Here is a 24785-nt window from a genome sequence, read left to right as displayed (position 1 = left end):
TTGAATATTTCTCTGATTTACAACACAGACCATTTGTGTTGGATGAGGAAACTATTGCTTTCGCATTTCCTAGGGCCATGTTGCTAGTTCCCATAGAAAGACAGACCATTCCCGATGTATTTCTCTTACTATAATTTAAAATATTTTTCCGCACTTTAGGTATGTGGATACCCGTGGCATTATTACATAAATAAGTTATGGAGACAAAAAAAGTTTGTTTTATTGTACCGAATGGGCAGTCGCAAAAATTGATAACCTCGGTGCTAAACAAATTGAAGAGTTTGTTAGAGCCATATACTACAATTCTGCATTGTTGAAGGCCGAACAATTATGCCACGCCATCAAAAAGGTATAGGCATGCCAGTCCCCAAGCTGACTGCCACTCTAAGAAGTAACAATACATCCCGAATCCTTCTCTTGAACTTCATTTTAGAGGGGAACAGAAAATAGTTAGCATATACAACCGTCCTTCAATTTTTTTGCAGAAATAAATGACTGATGCCATGGAGCTAGCGAGGATACCTGAGCATCTCGGGCCGGTTTGACAATAGAATCAACTTCAACCATGAATTTGCTCCAGAGTGACTTGCACTGGACAGGGGAGATTAAAGTTCCCGCCTGGTAATGGTATCCATTCGATTATTTCTAGTTCCAGTAATCAGAAAAAAAACATACAATCTATGATGAAAGGAGGTGCTAACTAAAAACACTGCATTGATTCAGTAAAAACGTATTTATATGACGCGTGGCACAAATACCATTTTCCATGAGATGGAGGACAGTGGATCATATTGGTAACTCTTATCTGTCGTCTGAGGCCCTTCATCAAGTAGTAGGGAACGGAAGTTTTCAATGGTATCACCCTCTCCATCTAACCGAATTGCCAATATTATCCAAAGCATCATCATACACTGCACGGAAAGAAGGAAGAACAAGTCTCAGCTCCAAAATCACTTTTTTTCTCAAATAGACAGTATTAAATTTGACATACTTCATCCTGTGCAGATTTAGCAATTGCTTTTATATCTACTTCTTCTTTCTGTACTCTTGATATAGGGGCATCATTATTGAATAATTTTGCGAACCTGCACATATTGCGCCATCATTTAGTCTTCGTGCAACAGAGGACCTGCTTTTGACTTATATATAGAGCACAGCTCACCTGTCTTTCATGCGGATTGAGACAGTTGCAGCTTCTTCTTTTGCCTTTGATTTAATAACGCTCCTTCCATGATTTTCCAGCCTTGAAAGTAGTTCTTTCATTGTACCTTCATTGGGCTCAAAATGTAAAAGAGCACATTTAAGGTCCCCAGCAGCAAATATTGTCTCGCTTACAAGAAGCGTTTTAATAGCTTCCCAGGTGTTATCTCGAGCTGAACGTAGAAACTCGTCGACTGGTTCTGCTAGAGCTCTTATAAGTCTCCCCTGAAATAACATGACCCAAATAAAACAAGGTATCCATTGTTTTGCCATGACAGTCATGTCAACATATAATTTGATAAAAGACGAATCGGAAGTTTGGAATAGCGATCACTAGTAGAAAACAGGGCTATGGTCCAGGCCGGCTCAGCCCATTAGTCCCGGTTCAGTCTAGAACCGGGACTAATGTGAGCATTGGTCCCGGCTCGTGCGGCTAAGGCATTAGTCCCGGTTCACTCGGGCCCTTTAGTCCCGGTTTAAGACATGAACCGGGACTAAAGGGTGCGATGACCTTTAGTCCCGGTTCGTGCCTCAAACCGTGACTAAAGATTAGACCTTTAGTCCCGGTTTGAGGCACGAACCGTGGATCACCTTTTCAGTTTTAAAAAAATAAAAGAAAATAATGGAAATGTCAAAAAATAAAAGAAAATAAGTTTCTCATGTGATATGTGGTCTAGTTGTTGGGAAAATTTGCAAATGTGAATTTTGACTTTATTTGCAAAATCTCTCTGAAATTTGTAAAAATGGGCATAACTTTTGCATACTAACTCGGATGAAAAAGTTTTTTATATGAAAAATCATCTACTCGAAAAGTTACATCCAAATTTAACCCCGTTAAACATTTTCAAAATCCTCAAAAACCTAATAGAAAAAAGTTACGGGGTTTTTAAGATCTAGAGTGGAAAAAATTGAAAAATATTCAAACAGTGGGAAAACTGTGGTCAAACAATGGTCAAACTAATTATTCTAGAATATTAGTGTTACTAAATAATTATTTTAGTTATTTCAATTTTGGTCAAATCTGGTCAAAACTGTGGTCAAACTGTGGTCAAACAATGGTCAAACTAATTATTCAAGAAATATTAGTGTTACTAAATAATTATTGTTTTTTAAAACAATAGTTTCAAAATAAAACTATGAAATGTGTCACTTCATGCTCAAGCAAAATTCTTGAAGGTTAATAGGATTGACATCTTACTATTGTCAGGAAAACAACAAGTGCAGACTTGGAGCGAGGGAGAATAGAACCCGGAAGTTAAGCGTGCTCAGGCTGGGGGAGTGGGAGGATGGGTGACCGTTCAGGAAGTTAGATGATTTGGAATGATGAGGGGTGATTAGAGGATAAATTGAGAAGTGATGAGGGGTGGTGATTATAGACTAGAGGTTAAAATAATTCAGAAGTTTGAAAATAAAAAAAAATCAATTTTTTTTAAAAAAAAATCATAAAATTTCCTTTAGTACCGGTTGGTGTTACCAACCGGGACTAAAGGTGGAGCTCCACGTGGCCGCGCCCTTTAGTCCCAGTTCTGGATTGAACCGGGACTAAAGGGTCAGGGCATTAGTACCGACACTTTAGTCCCGGTTCAGGAACCGGGACTAAAGGCCCTTACGAACCGGGACTATATGCCCTTTTTCTACCAGTGGATGGCAATTGGTACCCATTACCCGCGTACCCTGCGGGTAAATACCCTATTAGGGTAAGGGGTAAGGGTATGGGACAAAAATTTACCCATGAGTACTTAAATGGGAAAATATCATACCCGTCGGGTAGAGTGGGTACGGGTCTGGGATCATAGAACCCATGCCCGCATACCCATGTACCCATCTAAAATATTGACGAGTGAGTTTCTTTTAATATTCCAATGTATTAATTTTCCCCTCCTAATCATGCTACATAAAAATAATGTGTAGTTAAATTGTCTCTATAATTTATAATGATTTTGTGAACTTAAAGTATATGCCTATGTGTTGTTATTTATGATTATGTGTTGTTGTTTAACATTTCTATGTGTCATTTTATAGGCAGGTATTTTTGTTTACGAGAATGTGTTGTTATTACAATATGTTGTTGTACATTATATTGTTGTTTAAAATATGTTGCTATTAATAATTTATGCCTATATGTTGTTTTTTTACAACTTTTTTCTACTGAATTGATGTGTTATAAACGCGGGTATTTTTACCCGCGGGTACCCATATACCATGTCTGGTGACGGGTGTGGGAAAAATTGTACCCTTGACAGATATGGGTATGGGTAATGGGTAAATTCAGGGTGGATGGGTAAGGGTATGTGGTAGCTCCACCCGTACGCATACCCTGCAGGTGCCATCCCTAGTTCGGAAGAAACTCATATCTGCCACAAAGATCCGCCATTCTCGCTTTCAGGGCACGAACTGACTCCACATGAGCGTCCATGGCATGCTTATCAATGTTGGTGCTAACCCTAGTCTAACTCTTGCTCTCTCTTGCTTAGACAAAAGGTAGATGAAGCACGGAGGACACGTGGTTTACTGGCGACGTACGCCCACACCTTACTTTTTGATTGCTCGACTAACCACTACGCAACAAACACAACACAACCCAGCCGGCTTTGTAGCCCTGGCAGCAACGGAGCGCCCACGCTTCCGCCAAGCACGCAGGCACGAACGCCTGGCTGCTGCATGCGAGTGATCCGCTCAGCCTCACACATGGAGAGCACAAATGCGCTGGACGCGGGCAGCTCAGCTGATCGAACGCGCACACACCCGCTACTGCCTAATAGCCTAACTATCACTACGAGCGCGCACACACACACACACGCACAGCCATGACCCAGCTGGCGCGCTCACGCCGTTCTGCACCGCCACGGACCTGATCTGGCGCACTGACGCCGGTTGCCACTATGCTCTGTCACGGCTTATTCCCAACAATCAAGGAACCTAAGAAAGGCTGATGACCACAATGTGGACCTATTGGTTGCTACAGATGGCAATGTCTTTTGTTATTTGTTGTTGTAGTTTTTCTGCTCGGAAGTGCCATGTTGGTCGCAAATGAGTAAGCAGTGTGCCTGTGGAGCTGGGTCTGGAGTCTCCAGGTGCTGCTAGCTAGGACCCAAGTTTCAGTTAAGCATGATAGCCAAGTGTTTGCTCTTGTTGTTGTTCTTGTGGCACCAAGTGGTTGCTGTTCTTGCTGTTATTGCAAGATGGTTGCATCCCACCCTAATTTGATATTTCTCAAGTAGATGTTATCTTTTCCCGGAATGATATTTTATATATGTTGGGGGTTGTTCCTAGATTGATATAGTTTTACCTGTAATTTTTGTTGTATACTACTAGGCGGGTCATATGCATTTGATGTTATGGTCACCTTAAATTTTTTTAGTTGTAAGTTTTGGTAGATGACTATTTATAATTACTAGCAAAAGAGCCCGTGTGTTGCAACGGGAGAAGAAAATAACGCACGGCCCTAACCCAAGAACCATGACAGACCCCAATGCGTCTTGCCGAGGCGTCTCTCTCGGCATAAGATGAGAAATCTGATTTTCTTTCATGCAAGATTTTGCCGAGGCGTACATGCACAGTTATCGACGGTTTGTTTCGTCTTCAATTTGGCTTTGATGAGGTGTTCATTGTAATCTGGGTCGGTGTCGGTACGAAAGAAATATGGGTCGTGTGCTATTGATTAAGGTTGCATCCTAAATAGCATTTCCAAAATAGTTAACGGGTCAAATAACATCATATTCATATTCTACACATTTTTCTAATCAAATATCATATATAACATGTTAAAATTGGAGTTAGGGTTTAAAAGATATAGATATTTTAAAAATACTATTATTTCTTCTCTATGGACTGCGGGTTAATTATAGAAACGACAGGGATTTTCTGCTAGAACACAAAATTCATATGTTTTGTGTGACTTAATGGTGGAGTGCTGGTTATTTACCAGAAAAGGGTGTGGGGGGAGGGGTTCTGTAAAACAGTAAAAATGGTTCAATTTCTCACTTAAATGTGGATGACGGGTTAACTACATGAAAACAGAAGGGGTTTTCCATAAAAATGAGGACGGTGAATGGGCAGAAGCACTCCGTACTTTATTAATATACATATATTATTAAAAAAAAGGTAATTACAGCGGTGGTACTTAAACTTGCCCTGAATGTTTAGTTTACTGTCTGAACTTGAAAAATACGCTGGTTCTAAAACTTGGTTAACGCGTGCAAATACGGTGCTACACACATATGTAGACGTATAATATGCTGACTGGGCAGTGTATTTGGTCTTTTGTGGTTTCTGCGACGTTCCCTAAAAACGCTCGCCCCTCTGTAAATTGCGTCCTTTCGCCATCTCTTTTATAAAGAAAAAGGCAGTGCTCCTGCCGGTTCCTCAAAAAAAAAAACAATGCCCCTCTTATGTTATCTATTGTCAATATAAAGGCTTCTGGTGCTTAAATAGGCTGCAGCCAATGGCCCATTTAACGCATGTTAACTTAAAAAAAATAATGGTTTGTAATTTATATGAAAATAATAATAGTTAGATTCAAATATTCCTACCTTATTAATAAATTCCCCGTGGTATACAAATATTTGGGTGTTATTAATAATTAACTCGTGGTATACACACATTTGTGTGCATGTATTGTTTAAAAAAAATCTATATACCAGCCGCCTGCCGCGCTATGGGTTAATAAATATTTGTGGTAAATAATAACCTCATGGTACACAAATATACGTGTGCACACAAAATAAATATATAGAGGTATGTAAAAAAATAATTTAGTCAAAAATATTCCTGTAATTTTTAGAAATATCCACGTATTATATAGGAAATACTATTTTAAATATAGGACATGATTGTTTGAAAATCTTTAGTAAATACAAACATTTAAAATGTACAGGCATGGATTATATAAGAATCTCCATTAAATTATGTTTTAGTGAGTACAAACATTTCTATACACGAGTTTATGTATTAATACATCATTACTTTTTGAGTCTAACTTCTATTATTATGACTATAATTTAGAGACTTTTGCATTTCTTTAAAACAGTTAACATGTGCTAAATGGGCCGGTGGCTGCAGCCCATCTAAGCACCACAGGCCTTTTCATTTACAATTCATTAAGCGAGAGGGTGAAGACTTAACATACAAGCCTGGTCGGTGTACTGGTCAGCGCAGCTTGTCTTGAAGCTTTTCCTTGCAGTTTCGACTCCAGTTGATTAATATTTTAAATTTAAATTTTCCTTCTATACTGACAGACGGGACACACTAGTCATGGATATATTATTAAAGTGTAAACTTTTTATCGCTACAAGTGGGCCCCATGCAATGTCCATATGAGATTAGCACCGTAGTTGCACGCGTCTGTCAAGTTTTATAAGCAGTTCAGCCTATTTGTCAAGTTCAGACACCAAACTGAACATTAATGGCAAGTTCAACTCCAGTTGATTAATATTTTAAATTTAAATTTTCCTTCTATACTGACAGACGGGACACACTAGTCATGGATATATTATTAAAGTGTAAACTTTTTATCGCTACAAGTGGGCCCCATGCAATGTCCATATGAGATTAGCACCGTAGTTGCACGCGTCTGTCAAGTTTTATAAGCAGTTCAGCCTATTTGTCAAGTTCAGACACCAAACTGAACATTAATGGCAAGTTCAGATACCACCGGTGCAATTACCTCTAAAAATATACTCTTCTACTTGTTCTATTATAGATTATCCATGTCACAATATTTTCTATGTATAGTAAATTCAGTTGGTCAACAATATTGCGTGGTACAAACTTTCCATTTAGAGTTTTGGTATCATGCACAAGATATAAACTAATAGCGTTACCCAATGCATGGCATAATAAGCATTATATATTACTCCCTATCTAAACTAAATATATTACTCCCTATGTAAATTAATATAAGGCGATTTAGATCGCAAATGTAGTGATCTAAACAGAGGGAGTACGTAAGCACATGACGAACTAGATAGCTGTCCATATGGATCTTCGTACCTTGGAAGAGGGTGCACCCCTTCGCCGAAGATCATGGGAATTTATACTAATTGATTTCTGAATGTGACCTACTAATAAAAACAATACATATTTTATTTATGTGTAGAAATAATCCCTGGCCATTGTGAGGAATGTTCATCGTGAAAACTAAAAAGGAAATGTATCCCCATACATGTTTTTCCCATGGGAAACTAGAAAGAACGCTCTCTGGGAGGTGTAAAAAGGGTTGTAGGCATGTAGCATGGAGTTTGGTGGGCACCAGCTCCGTTATGCTGTCAAAAATAAGGGGCAAAACAATCATTCCTTTTGTCTTTGGCAACGTAGGATAACCTCCGGGGGGACAACACAACCGGGGCATAAGGGCTCCGACCGGGGCGACTCCGGGCCCGTCGGAGAGGCCTCTTGAAGACAACAAACCGGGAAGACTACATTACGCGCTCCGGTCGCGTCCACACCACGCGTCGTCTCATGTGAAAGTGGTACGACCACTTTGCTCCCCCCCCCCCCCCCCCCGCATCCCCCCCAAATCACAATTGTGATCCCATCTTGTCTCCATGAGTACTCGAATCGAAGCTTCATCTCTCTCTGCAACGTTTGTTCTTGATCTTGTTCGAGATACATCATGCAATAATGAACAATAGCATACTCTTTCTTGGCATGCCCCTGTCCCGAACCATGTGATCATGTCTCCGGTCCCATCAAGGCCATGGGGGGCTGAAGCAGAGTCCGCACGAGGGAGATGCGCCTTTTTGTCGGACGGCCTTCACGGGTAGCTCATGTTCTCCGGGTTTTGATCCCTGTGCCTATCCGACCAATCACACCCCGTTCGTTATGAATTTGCATTTCCCGTCCAAACTTCCGTCACCCATCCGAAAATTCGTCTCACTCCCGTTATTCATAACTTCTGAAATAAACACTGATGTCATGGAGTTAGCAAGGATACCTCAGCATGTACGACCTGGGGTACAATGGAATCAACTTGAACCATAAATTGGCTCCAGAGTAACTTGCAGTTGTCAGAGGAGATTAAAGTTCCCGCCTTTAGAATCAGCTCCTGGTTCAGGTAATCAGTAAAAACATATAATCTACCAAGAAAGGAGGTGCTAAGTAAAAAGACTGCATCATACCGAATGGCCGATAGTATCCAATTGGCAACTCTTATGAAGTAGTAGGGAACGAAAGTTTTCAAAGGTATCACTGGCTCCATCTAACCGAATTGCCGATAGTATCCAAAGCATCATCATACACTGCACGGAAAGAAGGAACAACAAGTATCAGCTCCTAAATCACTTTTTTTTTTCAAATAGACAGTATTAAATTTGACATACTTCATCGCGGGCAGATTCAACAATTGCTTGTATATCTACTTTTCCATTCCGTCCTTTTGACATATCGGCATTGAATAATTTCGTGAACCTGCACATATTGCACCACCATTTAAGCCTTCGTGCAACAGAGGGCCTGCTTTTGACTTAGATATGGAGCGTAGCTCACCTGTCTTTCATGCGGATCGAGACAGTTGCAGCTTCTTCTGTTGCCTTTGATTCAACAACGCTCTTACCATGATTTTCCAGCGTTGAAAGCAGTTCTTTCACTGTACCTTCATCGACCTTCCAATCTAAAAGATCATATTTAAGATCTGCAGCAGCAGCTATTGTCTCGCATACAAGAAGTGTTTCAATAGCTTCCCAGGTGTTAGATTGAGCTGAACGTAGAAACTCCTTGACTTGTTCTGCTAGAGCTCTCGTAAGTCTCCCCTGAAATAACATGTCCCAGATAAAACAAGGTATCCATTTTGATATAGTTTTTATCTGTAATTTTTCTTGTATAGTAGGCGGGTCATATGAGGTTGTGGTCACCTTAAAAAAATAGTTGAAAGTTATGGTAGAAGACTATTTATAGTTAATGGCAAAAGAGCCCGTCTGTTGCAACGGGAGAAGGAAATACCGCATGGACGTAACCCAAGAACCATGACTAAGACCCCAATAGGTCTTGCCGAGGTGTATCTCTCCCGGCATAAGATGCGAAATCTGCTTTTTTTTCATGCAAGATTTACCGAGGGTTACATGCATGGTTATCGACGGTTAGCTTCGTCACCAATTTGGCTTTCATCAGGCGTTCATTGTAATCCGGGTTGGTGCCCGTACGAAAGAAAGATGGATCATGCGCTATTGATTAAGCTTGCATCCTTAAATTGCATTTTCAAAATATTTAACATGTAAAGTAACATCATATTCAAATTCTACACATTTTTCTCATCAAATTTTATATATAACATGTTAAATTGGAGTTATGGTTTGGGTATTTAAAAAAAATATTTGTTCTATATGGACTGCGGGTTAATTATAGAAATGGCGGGAGGTTTTCTGCTAAACGCAAAAATGACTCATTTTCTGTCACTTAATGGTGGAGTTATGGTTATTTACCAGAAAAGGGAGTGGGTTTTTCTGTAAGACAGTAAAAATGGTTCGTTTTTTCACTTAAATGTAGATGCATGGTAAATAACGGTTTTCTATAAAAATGATGACGGTGCACGGGCAGAAGCACTCCATACTTTATTATTATGCATACATTATTTAAAATAGAATACTCTTCTATTTTTACTATTATATACTATCCATGTCACCATATTTTCTATGTACAGTAAATTCAGTTGATCAACAATATCGCGTGCTACAAACTATTCCATTTAGAGTTTTGGTATCATGCACAACCTATAAACTAATAGGCTTACCCAATGCATGGCAGAATAAGCATTATATATTACTCCATATGTAAGCTAAATATATTACTCCCTATGTACACTAATATAAGGCGGTTAAGATCACAAACATAGTGATCTAAACAGAGGGAGTACGTAAGCACATGACGAACGAGATAACGGTCCATATGGATCTTCGTACCTTGGAAGAGGGCGACACCCCTTCACCGAAGATCACGGGTATTTATACTAATTGTTTTTTTAATATGACCTACTAATGAAAACCATAAATATTGTATTTATGCGTAGAAATAATCCCTGCATATTGCGAGGAATGTTCATCGTGGAAACTAGAAAGGACACGTATCCCCATATATTATCTCCCTTGGAAAACCAGAAAGGATGGGCTCCTGGAGGTGTAAAAAGGGTTGTAGGCATGTAGCATGGAGTTTGGTGGCCCCCAACTCCGGTATGGTGTAAAAAAGTGGGGGCAAAATGGTCATTCCTTTTGTGCTGGGCAACGTAGGATAACCTCCGGGGGGACAGCGCAAATGGGGCATAGGGGCTCTGACCGAGGTGACTACGGGCCCGTTCCATGAGTACTCGGATCGAAACTTTGTCTCTCTCCACAATGTTTGCTCTTGATTTTGTTGAAGATACATCATGCAATGATGAACAATAGCACACTCTATTTTGGCATGCCCCGGTTCCCGTCGAACCATGAGGTCATGTCTCCGGTCCCGTGAAGGCCACGGGGGGCTGAAGCGGACTCTCCACGAGGGAGAAACGCCTTTTTGCCGGACGGCCTTCACGGGTGACTCATGTTCGTCAGGGTTTCGATCCCCATTATGATCGGACCAATCACACCCCTTCCGACCAGAGTTCCGTCTCCCGTACGAAAATTCGTCTCGTTCCCGTTTATCATAACTTCTGAAATAAACAACGGATGTCATGGAGCTAGCGAGAATACCTCAGCAAGTAGGACCAGGGTGACAATGCAATCAACGTGAACCATAAATTGGCTCCAGAGTAACTTGCAGTTGTCAAGGGAGATTAAAGTTCCCTCCTTTAGAATCAGCTCCTGGTAATGGTATCCATTTGATTATTTCTTGTTCAGGTAATCAGAAAAAACATATAATCTACGATGAAAGGAGGTGCTAAGTAAAAACACAGCATTGATTCAGTAGAAACGTATTTATGTATGCATGACGCGTGGCACATATACCTTTTTCCTTGAGATGGAGGCCAGGGGATCCAATTGCCAACTCTTATCAAGTACTAGTAGGGAACGAAAGTTTTCAAAGGTATCACCGTCTCCATCTAACCGAATTGCCGATATTATCCAAAGCATCACCATACACTGGACGGAAAGAAGGAAGAACAAGTCTCAGCTCCTAAATCACTTTTTTTCTTTCAAATAGACAGTATTAAATTCGACATACTTCATCGCGGGCAGATTCAGCAATTGCTTGTATATCTACTTTTCCATTCCTTGCTCCTGACATATCGGCATTGAATAATATCGTGAATCTGCACATATTGCACCACCATTTAGTCTTCGTGCAACAGAGGAGCTGCTTTTGACTTAGATATGGAGCGCAGCTCACCTGTCTTTCATGCGGATTGAGATAGTTGCAGCTTCTTCTTTTGCCTTTGATTCAACAACGCTCTTACCATGATTTTCCAGCGTTGAAAGCAGTTCTTTCACTGTACCTTCATCGACCTTCCAATCTAAAAGAGCATCTTCAAGATCCGCAGCAGTAGCTCTTGTCTCGGCTACAAGAAGCGTTTTAATAGCTTCCCAGGCGTTATATGGAGCTGAACGTAGAAACTCCTTGACTTGTTCTGCTAGAGCTCTTGTAAGTCTCCCCTGAAATAACATGTCCCAGATTAAACAAGGTGTCCATGCTTTGCCATGACAGTTACGTCAACATATAATTTGATTATAAAAGATGAATCGGAAGTTCGGAAGAACCTCAGATCTGCCACAAAGATCTGCCACTTTCAGTTTCAAAACACGAACTGACTCCACATGAGCGTCGATGGCATGCTTAAGCTTATTCTTGAAAGTTGCAGGATCCCATGTCATTTGTTGAATAGTAGCATCTATAAAGCCACATGCAAGATAAAAGCATTTGGACAGAATCGGAGTAGAGTGCAAATTAAGGAATAACATTCTTTAGAATAAGAATGCTACCAGTACCCAGTAACGTAAATCATTTCATTTTCCATGTAAAAGAAAGTAGTACCATCAAAAACATACCTTCACATCCTTTTGTGAACTTATGCAAGAATGATTGAGTACAATCACGAGCAGCAACTTCAAATTCCTGTTTTTTTTGGGCCTTATGAAAGGACTCCTCGAATGCTTTTAAAGTTCCATTCAGCAAATGCTTCATAAGAGATTTGTACGCAGGATAGACGAGCTACGAAAGAAAATATGTATCACATAAGAAAAAAGTACACAAGAGAAGACTTTTCAGGGACAACAATGCAGCAATTCTACGCATGGAGATGAAATGATTGGCGGACGGTCATTCCTTTCTAAGGGCCCCCTCCCCTCCTACCGTGATGCTCCCGCGAGCATCCAGGAGGATAACCCTAGCGCCGCCGCTCCCCTCCCCTCCTCTCCTGCCTACCTCGCCGCCGCCCAGGGGCGTGAGCGGGCGAAGCTAGATCATCGCCGCCGCCGGCAGGGCCACTTCGTCTCCTCGCGCGGGGGATGCGGTGCAGGCTGGATCTCGCGTGCCAGACGCGGCGCTCGATGCTGGGCGCAGAGGCGCTCCAGCGCGGGCCAGCGACAGTAGTGTGGCGTCGGCGTGATGGGCGGCATGGCCGTGAAGCGGGCCGGCGGGTGCTGATGGCGGCGGCTGCTTCTCGACAGCTCCTAGAATCCGCCTCTGGCGTTGCGGGTCACGTACGACCGGTCGCGGGCGGCCCCTCTCGCTGTGGCTCTCTGGTGCGGGGCGACACGACAGTGGTGGAGGTGGATGTCCAGACCTTTGTCTTCAAGGGCGAAACATGGGTTTCTAGGGGATGGCTGGTAGGAGGGACGGGTGCGCCGGCATGTGCCCCGTTGCCGTCACATGGATGTCGGTCATGGCCATGTGTCGCTCCTCCCCCCCCCCCTTCCCTTCGGCCATGTGTCGGCCTGGTCGCGGTTCTTCTTGAGGCCAGGTGACCACCGACGGTATAGGAGGTGGTTGGGGGCATGGATCTTGTCAAAATCGTGTCCTTGGGTGGCTCTCGCATGGTCCGATGGCAGGGCGGCGGTCTTGGCGGTGGGACGCACGTTGGTCGTGGGCGGACTACGTGGCTCGGATGTGGGCGGGCAACCATTGCCGTTCGGGCAGCATGGCTGCGTGTAGTTGGGGGAGCGGAGATGTGATGGAGGGGTTGAGGCTCCGGGGTACATCACTAGCCTAGTCCGTGCACTGGCCGATGGTGACGGTGTCCGTGAATGTTGTGTTCCTCCTTGTAGGCTCCATCGTGGTGCTCCCACTCCTTCGGTCTAACTCAGGGTGGAAACTTGATCTTCGGATCGGACAGTGGCGACATTCCATGGTCGTCTTGGAGTCCTTGATCTTGCGTGGTCCATCACACATCTTCCCAGACGATTGCACATCTTGGTGGTGGTCTCCGTCGGCTCTAAGCGATTCTTTTCTGCACATCTTACAGGTGCATGGTAGTCGTTGAGGTTGTGACTAGGTGCCCAGCATCCTTGCATCTCGCCTTGGATGTGTGTGTGTGGTGTGCATTTGTATCGGTTACTTGGATGTAAGTGATGGTTGCTTTATAATATAAAGGGGGGGGGGGGGGGGGGCTATTTCATCAATTATTGGGGGGCAATAAACAAGAAAATAGATTCACCATAAGGTTCTTGACCCCCACTCCGCCGATCCTAGGGCATGACAGACCTCACCGCGGCGCCTTCTAGCGTAACCTCCCCTCCATCTATCGCTACTGCCTAAGGAGCCCTCTGGCCAAGCACGGGCAGGCCTCAGAAGGGTGGCGGAGGGCATCTCGTTGGATGGTTGGTCACATAGATCTTGGCCTAGGAGGTACGACGGCAGAGGCTGTGCGGCGCTTGCCGCCAGCGTGATTTTGCCATCACAATGTAGTAGGTGTCGCAAAGGTACAACCCGATATGGGGCACTGCGGGCTGGCTACTAGAAGTCATCATTCTTGCCATGGATCCGTGCGGAGTGGCGCTCTAGGTGGTCGCACGTGGTGAGCGCAGGCACCGCGGGAAGCCAGGGTCGCATCCGCCACTCGCAGCCACCAATGTCCCTGTTGCCGCCAGACTCTGCCGCAGAGATGAGGTCCTCCAGCTGTCACCTCCACGGGGGCAAAGTCTTGGAACTGAGCGACGGCCCATGAGCTACTAGGTGGCGTTGACTATTAGCGGGCATGAGGCGGGCAGTATATTTCAATACCGGCAGGATCTTGAACTTAAGATGTCTTGGCTCATATATAATATTTAATTTATGTTCTAGCTGGTTGTTTCAAAAGTCCAAACTGATGAAGAGAGGCAGGCAATATATTTCAACACAATGAGGAGGTGCTCTTCCACTTCCTGAGATGCATGGCAATCCCACGCTTCGCTATCCTAGGCAGCAAGTATACCTCGGGCACTAGGGTGTGCCATGGAAAACTCAGGATAGCCCTGCTAATGCCTCGCTGGACGAAAGTGAAGAAAAGTTTGAGGAAGAGGGACCTGATCACGATGCAAAATAATGAACCCAGAGTCCCTAGGAAACCTCACTCGGAGGTCATGTACGCTTTAATCAAGAGAAAGGTGTAACAGCTCCCGGGTGCCTAGGCACCCTCTATGAACAATAAAATAAAAAATAGAAAAAAAACCCAATAAAATCTGAAACTTTGCAACATCAAAGATGATCAAACTTTGTAGGTTCTTACAAGTTTTGTTGCCAAAATATCATGTAGAGAAAGATGTACAAACGAGTTTCAGATTTCAGTGCTAAAAGCTTCCAAGAACTGAGTTCTTTTTCGTGTGTAGAGCTCCTCAAACGGTTTTTTGGCACGAAAACTTGTAAGCACCTACAAAGTTCAATCATATTTGATGTTGCAAAATTTCAAAAAATTTATTCAGTTTTCTAATTTTTTTTCATTCTACTGTTCACAGAGGGTGCCTAGGCACCCAGGAGTTGAAAATCCACTCTCATCAAGACTTTAATCAGTGCCCGGTTATAACAATCTTGACGATTACCTGCCCGACGATGTACATTATGATTTCCTGGACGTGCAGATACACAGATACGAGTACGGGAAGCCTCTCGTCAAAGATGAAAGATCTCTATCAACGATGATGCGAAGATTGCATGATTGGTACTTGAAAATCTGCAGAGAGTCTGGGGGGAGGAGTACTTTGTATGCGAGAGTTAAACCGGAGCATGACCTTGTTGGAATTGATCTGTTGCCTATTTCATTTGAGTAGTTCTATCAGTTTTTCAATCAATTGGCCCTCGATAAAGCAACGGTCACCTGCTACTGTCTGTAAGTACTACTACTTCTGTCATTAAATCTCTCTATATAGCTCAGCTCTTTCATTGCATGTATTTATAATTATCCTCACTATATTATGCAGATTGAAGATCGCCGAATTGAAGAAAAGACAAATCGGTGATATTAGATTCGTTAACACAAATCTCATAGATGCAGTTCAGGTTAAACATCATGCCGCACAAACCGAGGCCAGCTTGCTACGATCATTCCAAATAAATGAACACAAAGATATAATACTCTTTCCTTACAACTTCAAGTGAGTGATGTCTTGTGCATATTCGGTTTCCCTTATATATTAGTCCAAGTTATAGTAATGTAATTGATGAGTTATGCATGCGTGCGCAGTTTCCACTATATTCTCCTGGAGATTAGGCTTGAGCAGGGAGTAGTAACTCTCTTGGACTCGAGACGAAAAGATCCCCAGGAGTATGCGGACATGACTGCAATCTTCGAGAAGTAAGTTAAATCGATCATTATCCACCATATCAGCAAATTTGTTCATTTCCTGATATCAAGTAATTGTTTTCTTTTGTCTGGCAGGGTTTGGAGAAAATTCACCACAAAATCCCCGGGACTGCCGAAGGAGATGCAATTTAGATACCCGAAAGTAAGTACTATAGTACCATGTTCCGCGCGTCTCCTAGCTATTGATTCAAGTGCTAGTTTCATCAATACCATTTGGCATTCTTGCTTATCTGTTTGATTGACCTCTATTTCTTGTAAAGTGGTTGTGGCAGGAACAAGGGAATGATTTCTGTGGATACTACATTTGCGAGTCCATCCGCCACACGACCTGTGAGCGGGGCTACTCTGACAAACAATATGAAGTGCGTAAGAAATAATATTCACAATTTTTGTTTATTACCATAATTTGTGTTGAGTTTCATTCATTCATATATATATGTATTGACCCCCTTCTTCAAATTAGATGTTTTGGCAGCGGGATGAACTCCTAGAACCAGATCGCATGCGAGCAATTCAAGAGGAATTGGCGGCATTCTTTCTTGACCACGTGATCGCTGAAGACGGAGAATACTATGTGGACCATGCGTCCATAATTTAGGAGATTATATTTATAAAAGATAATTATTGTATATATGTAGCCGGTAGTGTCGGACGATAGATATACGGGAACTTGTTGTTCGACCAATCTCTCGGAGAAGGAGAGGTGGTCGATATCACTTCTCTCTGTATGCATATATGTTCATGACGATCTTCTGTTTCCTTCGTTTGCTTACTAGCTAGTTAGTGTGCCTAGTCCTCTCTATACGTATGTATAGTACGTAGCGTCGACCAAGCACGGACATAAGAGAGGACACTTCTCTCTATTAATTAGCTATCTAACACAATATATGAAATACCTAAATTAACCCCCCAAAACCCCCAAACCCCCCCCCCCCCCTTTCAAAAAAACCAAAAACCCCAGCCACAGAAATGCTGACGCGTGGAGGTCTATTGGTCCCGGTTGGTGCCACCAACCGGGACCAAAGGCCCTCCCGCCTGGGCTCGGCGCACAGGCCACGTGGAGGCCCATCTGTCCCGGTTCTGGTTTAAACCGGGACTAAAGGGTGAGGGTATTAGTAACGATCCTTTAGTCCCGGTTCAGGAACCAGGACTAAAGGCCCTTATGAACCGGGACAAAAGGCCTGTTTTCTACTAGTGAAGCTAGCAACTTTGATTCTTCTTGGAGTTAGCTAAGCATGTCCAACTCTCCCAAGAGGCTGAAAATGGCGGCAACCGATCAATGAGGCGGTTCATCAACCGATCAATGTGCTTTGTTTTTGTGTAGTTTGCTTATTGAAGCTCTTCTTTAGCACTGCTTGTATCCGAACCTTTCTTTTGGTCATTAATCATGACAAAGCTTGGCCGAGTGCCTAGAGTCTAAAAATGTGACGTAAAAGCTGAAAAATATGTAGGAACCTTCAAAATTTCAGACTCGAGTTGCTGCCTTATCGATGTTCTGACACCATCATCATAATAAATGCATTCCGTATCATACCTTCAGTTTAAAGAGAAACAAAATCAGCAAAGGCAAAGATTTTTTTGAGGACTTTCACACAATATATATGCCATGAAATAAGCACAGTCCGCATGAAATAATTCATATATGACAACCAAACATGTCATATGGAGTACTTCTCCATTTGAAATTCTACACCCAGCTTTTGGCATGTACAATTATTATTGTTTGAAGCAGACGCAAAGCACAAGGTTTGAACTAGAAAGCCGTCCGTTGAGGCATTGGTTTACAGTCATATTGGTCAGGTTTCAATAATTTTACCTATGTGTTAACTTGCACATACTCTGCAAGAATGGTCGTAACTTAAAATATAGAACAAACTGACTTGAATTTCGGATCCCCCCAACTGGTATATAGTGGTGACCAATCCGGACAAGTCTTCTGAACGTGGGTATACCACAACCACATCAAAGGAAATACAACAAGATCTATGAAGTCACTCTGCTAAACATCTATGAAGAACTCCGCTGATCTTCTTCCCAAACCATGGAACGCCCTTATTTTGAACAGATAATCCCTCTAAACAGATCTACTATATCTAAATAGCTAGCCCCCACTACAAGGAATTCCCTGCCTTCTCCTTGAGCCACATCACCTAAATTAATTTAGCCATTGGATATCCTAGATCAGTCTACCGTAGTCGTCCGATCAACACTGGAGAGTCGCTGCAAGTGCATGCCGGTATGCACGCAATGCATGCAGTAACTGACACCTGAACATGCAGAAATGGAAGGAGTAATCATTGCCTTTTTATTGTTTCCATGCCCTACACTTGATGATTATGCATCACATCCGCTGCTTGATATGGCACCACATTGGCTGCTTGGATGTCGGGCTACTATTGCAATAATTTAGTCATCCTTACGGTACCAAGTGATACATGGCAGCAGATAGCAGTTTATTTCATGTCAAAAAAAGATAGCAGTGTATTTCCACCGCACTTGATAATGTTTTTTTTTTCTTGATGCTCCCGTTGTGTGATATAGCGTCCCCTTCTCAACTGGGACAGTGGGTAACTGATGTTTGTTGTCCTTAGACGCCTAGCGACAGCCATCAGCATAATTATGTGAAATAATTTCCATGACATGTCACGATCCACAGTTATCTATGCTTTCTTCTCTAAACAATATGGAGTGGTCTCTATACATTAGTACTTTATATATGATGCCGGTGAAATATTATTTAATATATTCCAGCTGTTACACTCACATTATTAGTTGAACTTTTTCTTTCTTAATTCATCACATCTCTAAAAGCTGCCAAGAATGCAGCCCACGTGCAATTGGTGCAGCCCACGTGAAAGTCCACCTCTAAAAAGAGGCCCAGGAGAGAAGCCCATGGCTCATAAAGGACCATAGACCAAGCATACAATGCAGGTGGACCACGGATGTTCAAGTTTTGAAACAGCAAGTCGTCCGTTGATGTCACTGGTTTACAATAATTGGTCAGGTTTCATTGATTTTACCTATGTATTTCACTCCAACATACTTGGCAAGAATTGCCCTAACATGAAAATCAAGACTAAACTGACTTCTATATATTATTTGGTATACGGACACAGCTAAATGTCAGTGAGCAATCCACAGAAGTTTTATGAATGTTGGGTATTCCACATACCACAACCACACCAAAGGAAATAACTCTGACCAAAAAAAGATGAGAGAACTCACTCTGATAAACATCTATCCAGAAGTGTGCTGATCTTCTTCCCAAACCCGGGAACGTAGTAATTTTGAACAGTCTCCTTAAAATGTTTCCAATCCTTTACATACAAATACAAATACTATCAGTTGATTAGTGACTGAACATAAGAAGTTATATAGTGCATTACTGGTACTATAATCACCTGGTCAGCTATAAAAATAGCAACTTTCTCACTACTGATTTGCCCACAACGCACTGTAGCCACCATAACCTGAATTTGTACATCAAGGAGTTGACAATAGACCTAAACTATATACGTTGATAGCTTAGACAAAAAAATATCTATAGGTCAAATACTCACTTTATGTTTAGGCAGATTAAGGTCTTTGTCCTCTTTAATGCACTTCCAAATTTCATTTGTACTATATGAAAAACCTGAAGCCGGAACAACACCATGCTGATTTCCTGAAGGTCCAGCATGACCAATTGATTTTCGAAACCAATTTCTTAAAGTGGAAACCTTCACAAATTTAATTTAATGTGAGACATAATTTGAGGAAGATTAGCAAGAACCACAAATCAGGTAACCGACAATGTAGTTACACCAGCGTGATGGAGAGACAACTTTATTGAGACCCCTCCCTTCCCTAGCCCTTCTGTGGCCAACAGCCTAACAACCCCTACGACTCCACGCCATGATCTCACCAAACCTCCTCCCTCCCTCCCTCCCTCGCTCTCTCTCTCTCTCTCTCTCTCTCTCTCTCTCTCATTGAATTCTTCTAGCCACAAACAAGAGGAGGAAATTGCTTTTGTTGAGAACTATGTTTCTAATACTGAATATCCTTAAGATAATGATAGTTTTGGTGATAAGTATATTGATAAATTTACACCTACGTTCATTAATAATTATTCCGCGGGAGGAAACATGACGATGATTTTCAAATTCCTATCTATTGATTCAAAACTTTAAAATGGAGCCCTATTCCATTATCGCCACACCATTTATGTCCACTTCCTTATGCATCGATGAGTGAATGTGCCAATGCATAGGAAGAAAGTTATATTTCATTTTAATCTTATTATTTCTTTTTCTTGCTCTGTTTTATGGTTCAGTGTTATAGTTTGCACGAGACATGGTGATGTTATCAGCACCAAACCCTATCTACTGCTAGGGTTAACAATGAGGTTACTTTTTAGTTTACTTTAAATGTTAGTTCCATGCTTTACCTTCATTATAGGTGGTTGTATTAGTGCCTATGATGATTTTTAATGTTTTATTTAGCATGATGTCTTCTGCCCATAATAATATAATTTCCATAGTGGTTATGAGTTTATTCGTTTATGCAAAAGCTTCATGATAGTCCCTCTGATCCAAATTGTAGCTTTCTTAGGTTACCCCTCCCAAATTTAATGGCTGTTATTTGTGTCACTTTCTACTTGTGAAACGAATAATTGTTGGCATTGAAAACAATGTGGAAAGTAGTTTTTCGTAAGGTGTATTGTGAATCGCTCAAAGAGCCCAGATCTAGTACAGATGTGATAAGGCGATATGTGGAGGTGCTGCGGCTCCCCATGCAGGCAAGGGGGTCATCACTGGCGGGGCCATGGGAAGGCCATATGGGCCTTGTTTTATATTAAGCCCAGGCCACAACAATGTGCATTGATTTTCAATTTGATATCGCTGCTTGTACTCTCTGGCCTCCCTAGGTTTTTTGGTAGCTCCACCAGTGGTAGTCGGGGGAGCAACTAGTTAACGAGCGCTTCTTCGGGAGCCTCGCAACGATCAGTGCCACTTGGCGCGCTCTCAGCCATTTGACATGTGTCACGCTCTGGGCGCTCCCTTCGGATTTTTTTCATTTTTCTGCACGCGTTTTCGGCTTTTTAAACGGTTTTTTCCGGGTTTTTTTTAACGTTTTAGTTTTCCACCGGTCTTCCTTACCTTTTCCGGGTTCTTTCGCAAGAGTCATGGTTTTGCTTCCGTGAGAGGCACGGTTTTGCTTTCGCGAGAGTCACGGCCGTGCCTCTCGAAAACGGGAAAAAACGCATTTTCTATTTTTTTTCTTTCGCGAGAGTCACGGTTTTGCTTCCGCGGGAGGCACGGTTGTACTTTCGCGAGAGTCACGGCCGTGCCTCTCGGAAAGGGAGAAAAAACGCGTTTTCTATTTTTGTTCATTTCGCGAGAGTCACGGTCTTGCTTCCGCAAGAGGCACGATTGTGCTTTCACGAGAGTCACGGCCGTGCCTCCTCGGAAATGAAAAAAAATACGTTTTATCTTTTTTTCCTTCCGCGAGAGTCACGGTTTTGCTTCCGCGAGAGGCACGGTTGTGACTTCGTGAGAGGCACGGGCGTGCCTCTTTAGGAAAGGAAAAAACCCTTGCTCCTGGTTCGGTTTTTTTCATGAAAAAAAGTTCGTCAAAACCTATCAACATGGGATCTGGTTTTGAAGATCTCGACGCGAGGAATCCAACGATGAAAGAGGTTCGAGATTTGGATGCACGGTTTGAGAGATAAAACGTTTTGAATAAACGGATCTACGAAAAAAGGGAAAACTCCCAGGTTGCGACAAGCATTGTGCTGCATGTGCGCCACTTGTCGCAACCAGGGATATTGAAGTGATCTTTGCAACGAGTACTCCTTAATTAATGAGTGCGGGTAGTCGGGGCTGTATCTAGGGAGTGCACACGCCACCATCCCGGAGATAGGGACGGAATTGAGTGGGTACCACGTACGCCCATTGGTCCGAATGAGCTGAACTTGCATGCACAAGTGTTGCGATGGGAACTGATGAACTTGCATCTGGTGGGATTTGGGTGTCCGGAAGGGGCGCGATGCATCGTCTAAGTCGCGCAACGAGCTCCTCGGCAGCGCACTCAGGCGGCGGGAAGGTTTGGGAAGGGTGGGGGTGGGCTAGGATTACGGCGGCAACGTTTAATTTTGGCTCGCCTGCCTATACCAATTGTGGACTGCCACCATGTGGTCGAGACCGGGCCACCTCCTTGTAAACTGACCCCCTGCCGTAGATCAAGTCCCCTTCAGTCCAGTGAACCTCTGGTTGGTTCATGGTTAGTTGGGTAATGAATCATACTGTAGAAGCGTTGGAATGAATGCAGCTTTGAAGGATTAGATCAAGGGTTGGCTTCATGCTAGAGGTTTAGGGCTCAGGGTGTGCTTGCGTAGGATATGGGACATTCCCTGATCCCTATTACCACGTACTCCCTCCGTCCTTGAAAGAATGTATTTCAAACTTTGTTAAAGCGTCAAACTATCTCAAAGTTTGACCTAGTTTGTGCAAAAGTATATCAATATTTTTGAAATCAAATTGGTATGTGATGAAAATATATTTTATCATGAATCTAATACTACTAATTTAATAGCATAAATATTGATGTATTATTATATAAATACGGTCAAACATAATTTTTTTTGACTTTCCAACAAAGTTGAAACTACTATCTTTTAAGGACCGAAGAAGTAGTGTTGTGATGTTGATCCCAGCGCCTCTCACAAGGCATGGAAATATGTTTTTTTAGGGGCTTGTAAATATTATTCTACTTTATCAATACATCGTGTTTTGTCAATAGAAATTTACACGAACCTGGTTTTTGAATAAATCAGGGTTTTCCTCATAATTGGAGAGTCCCTCAAATTGTATCTGTATGTGGAAAAAAGTAGTTTATGATTCTAGCAAAAATGCAGTCGAAATCTTGGAAAGAAGTATGCAAATTTCGGATTTTCACGTTGAAAAAATCACTAAGTGGAGCATCTGTGTGAGTCTGGGGTTTCTGGACACCATCCCATATCTGGAAGAAAACAAGACATACGTAGGTTAACTTCTTATTATGTGAGGCACTAGCAAGAAACAGGCTATCAAGAAACAGTGTACCTGCTGGACATCTTCCCGTAAATCAGCCACAATGTTTTCGAAAGGCTTCTGTTCCGAAAAAAAAGGATCAGTTTTTATCACGGTATAAGAAATGGGTTTAGGAAAAGAAACGGAACCAGTGTCATGGTGAAGGTACCATTGTTCTCTCTGCTTCTAAAGGCGTCTGTTCCGAAAAAAAATGAACAGTTTTTTTACATGCTTCCTTTTTGTTTCCTTGCTTTTGTAAACTCGAGCACTGTCTTAGTAGCCTTCTTCTTAACGAAAATGTCATGCTCTCAGGCATGTGGGTTGAAACTTATGAGTTCATAGCTCGTAAACTGCATCCTGGCAAGCCCTCACCTTAGTTTTGTCGCGAATAACAAATAACATTGTTTTCTTGTGAGGGTCGAACAACCGCATGAGGACCTACAGAGATAGAAGGAGCAAGACGACATAATCATGTCTTCCACACCACGAAAGAATATGATCGGCGTACAGTAACGTTAGGCTGCAGTAGTAACAAACTTACCTGGAAAACGGTCTTCAAGAGAGGCCTGTTCCCAGCATGTTCTCTGCCAATGTCATGACACCACCTATGGAAGAAATGAAACTAATAGCTCAAATGTAGTGTCAACTTAGGAAACTACAGGTTAACGTCCATCCATTAGAAAAATAGGACCTACATATTGATCAAGATAACATCTGAAACAGCCAAAGCAAATAATGCACTTTGCTTTTCAAATGATGTGTCATCCTGAAATATCACACAGATTAATTAGGCAAGCACTTTGTGGAGGAAAACACGAGTGCCATAAGCCCATAACTCAAAATCTAATGTAATATGAATGTCTGAGTTATACCACCCCTCTCTCTTTTCCATCTGTGCCTTCCAAATCCATTACAAGGGTGCACGGTTCAATATTTTTGGCCTTCGCCAACCATATACCATTGGTAGTCTGTGACCTGAAATTTCCAAGAAAATAGTTTACAGAACAAGAATCGGTTATAACAAAGCCATGGAAGTGCATATGTAGAGAAGGGACATAAATGTAAAAAAGGATGATACCAAACCTTCGTCCGTTTGTATTCATCTCTTGAAAATCGGTTCCAAATAGATGATTCATAAGTGTACTCTTTCCTTCAAAAAGTAATCAGGGGTAGCCGGAACTTATGAGCAATCATGTGACAAGTAAAAACGGGTTATCTAGAACCAGGATGGACGTAACTAGTGGAGAAACCCCATACCACTACTCTGGGCGCCCACTATTGATACAACAGCGTATGGGTCGTTCAGTTTAACATCCTTGGTGAATTTTTTCCAATCCGGGAATATCCAAAACACCATCCTTACCAATTATCTGTGTTGTGAAACAGATGTCCCCCATTTCTGAAACATACATGGTCAGGCGGTCAGTACATTTATTTAAATAAGTACAAACTAAGGTAAAACTTACACAAACTATAAATTTATTACTTTTGTTAGATGTTTAACTTTAAAACATAATGCATTAAAAATATATTTAGAGCTTCTTATTAGAGGATTAACCTTGTTGAGATGATACATTTTTTTACTACCATCATAGTGCAGCATATGTACAGCACAGCTGGCAACAAATTGGCATGCCGGCAGTAGATGATATTTTGAAGAAATGGGTTTTTCTGTTTGGACACATATATTAATAAATTATCAGATTTTTCCGACATAAGAAGTTGCTACAGCAATATGCTGCCTGACTGTCCTAAAATATCCCTCACTCTTCAGTTTTTTTCTGTAATTTCCCCCCGCAAGAAATATTGTTTCCTGGTCTCGAGCTCATGCTCCCATACCTTTTTTCCTCATG

At 42.1% G+C, this 24785-nt stretch overlaps 1 protein-coding gene across 2 annotated transcripts; it reads right to left on the bottom strand.

Moving 5' to 3' along the window:
* Positions 1-256: 256 nt before the first annotated feature.
* On the bottom strand, positions 257-23696 carry LOC123061646 (protein ROOT HAIR DEFECTIVE 3-like). Of its 2 annotated transcripts, none has more exons than XM_044484856.1 (25): positions 23628-23696; positions 23474-23537; positions 23102-23370; positions 22966-23013; positions 22820-22882; positions 22678-22734; positions 19444-19602; positions 19285-19353; positions 19109-19200; positions 17339-17417; positions 12156-12318; positions 11868-11998; positions 11500-11762; positions 11335-11422; positions 11118-11252; positions 10863-10973; positions 8686-8948; positions 8520-8607; positions 8319-8438; positions 8135-8245; positions 1163-1425; positions 992-1085; positions 759-911; positions 523-618; positions 257-422 (listed from the first exon to the last, which is right to left on the bottom strand). In XM_044484856.1, the coding sequence occupies exons 3-25, from the start codon at positions 23246-23248 to the stop codon at positions 342-344; spliced, it is 2874 nt and encodes a 957-aa protein (XP_044340791.1). In that variant the 5' UTR covers positions 23249-23370; positions 23474-23537; positions 23628-23696; the 3' UTR covers positions 257-341. The 2 variants fall into 2 exon arrangements, with proteins under 2 accessions (XP_044340791.1, XP_044340864.1); XM_044484929.1 differs by having other exon boundaries at positions 22966-23010.
* Between the last annotated feature and the right edge of the window lie 1089 nt (positions 23697-24785).

Source organism: Triticum aestivum, chromosome 1A (genome assembly GCF_018294505.1).
Source record: "Triticum aestivum cultivar Chinese Spring chromosome 1A, IWGSC CS RefSeq v2.1, whole genome shotgun sequence".
Classification (NCBI taxonomy): domain Eukaryota; kingdom Viridiplantae; phylum Streptophyta; class Magnoliopsida; order Poales; family Poaceae; genus Triticum; species Triticum aestivum.
The sequence above is the reverse complement of the archived record's forward strand: the minus strand, read 5'-3'. Positions and strand labels throughout refer to the sequence as shown.

Coding starts and splice junctions, on each gene's coding strand:
- LOC123061646 (XM_044484856.1), bottom strand. CDS start 23,248: ATGCCTGAGAGCATGACATTTTCGTTAAGAAGAAGGCTACTAAGACAG. Junction 12,319..17,338: donor TCGAGTCTGAAATTTTGAAG/GTTCCTACATAT, acceptor TTTCTTTCGTAG/CTCGTCTATCCTGCGTACAA. Junction 11,423..11,499: donor TCAATCCGCATGAAAGACAG/GTGAGCTGCGCT, acceptor CAATATGTGCAG/ATTCACGATATTATTCAATG.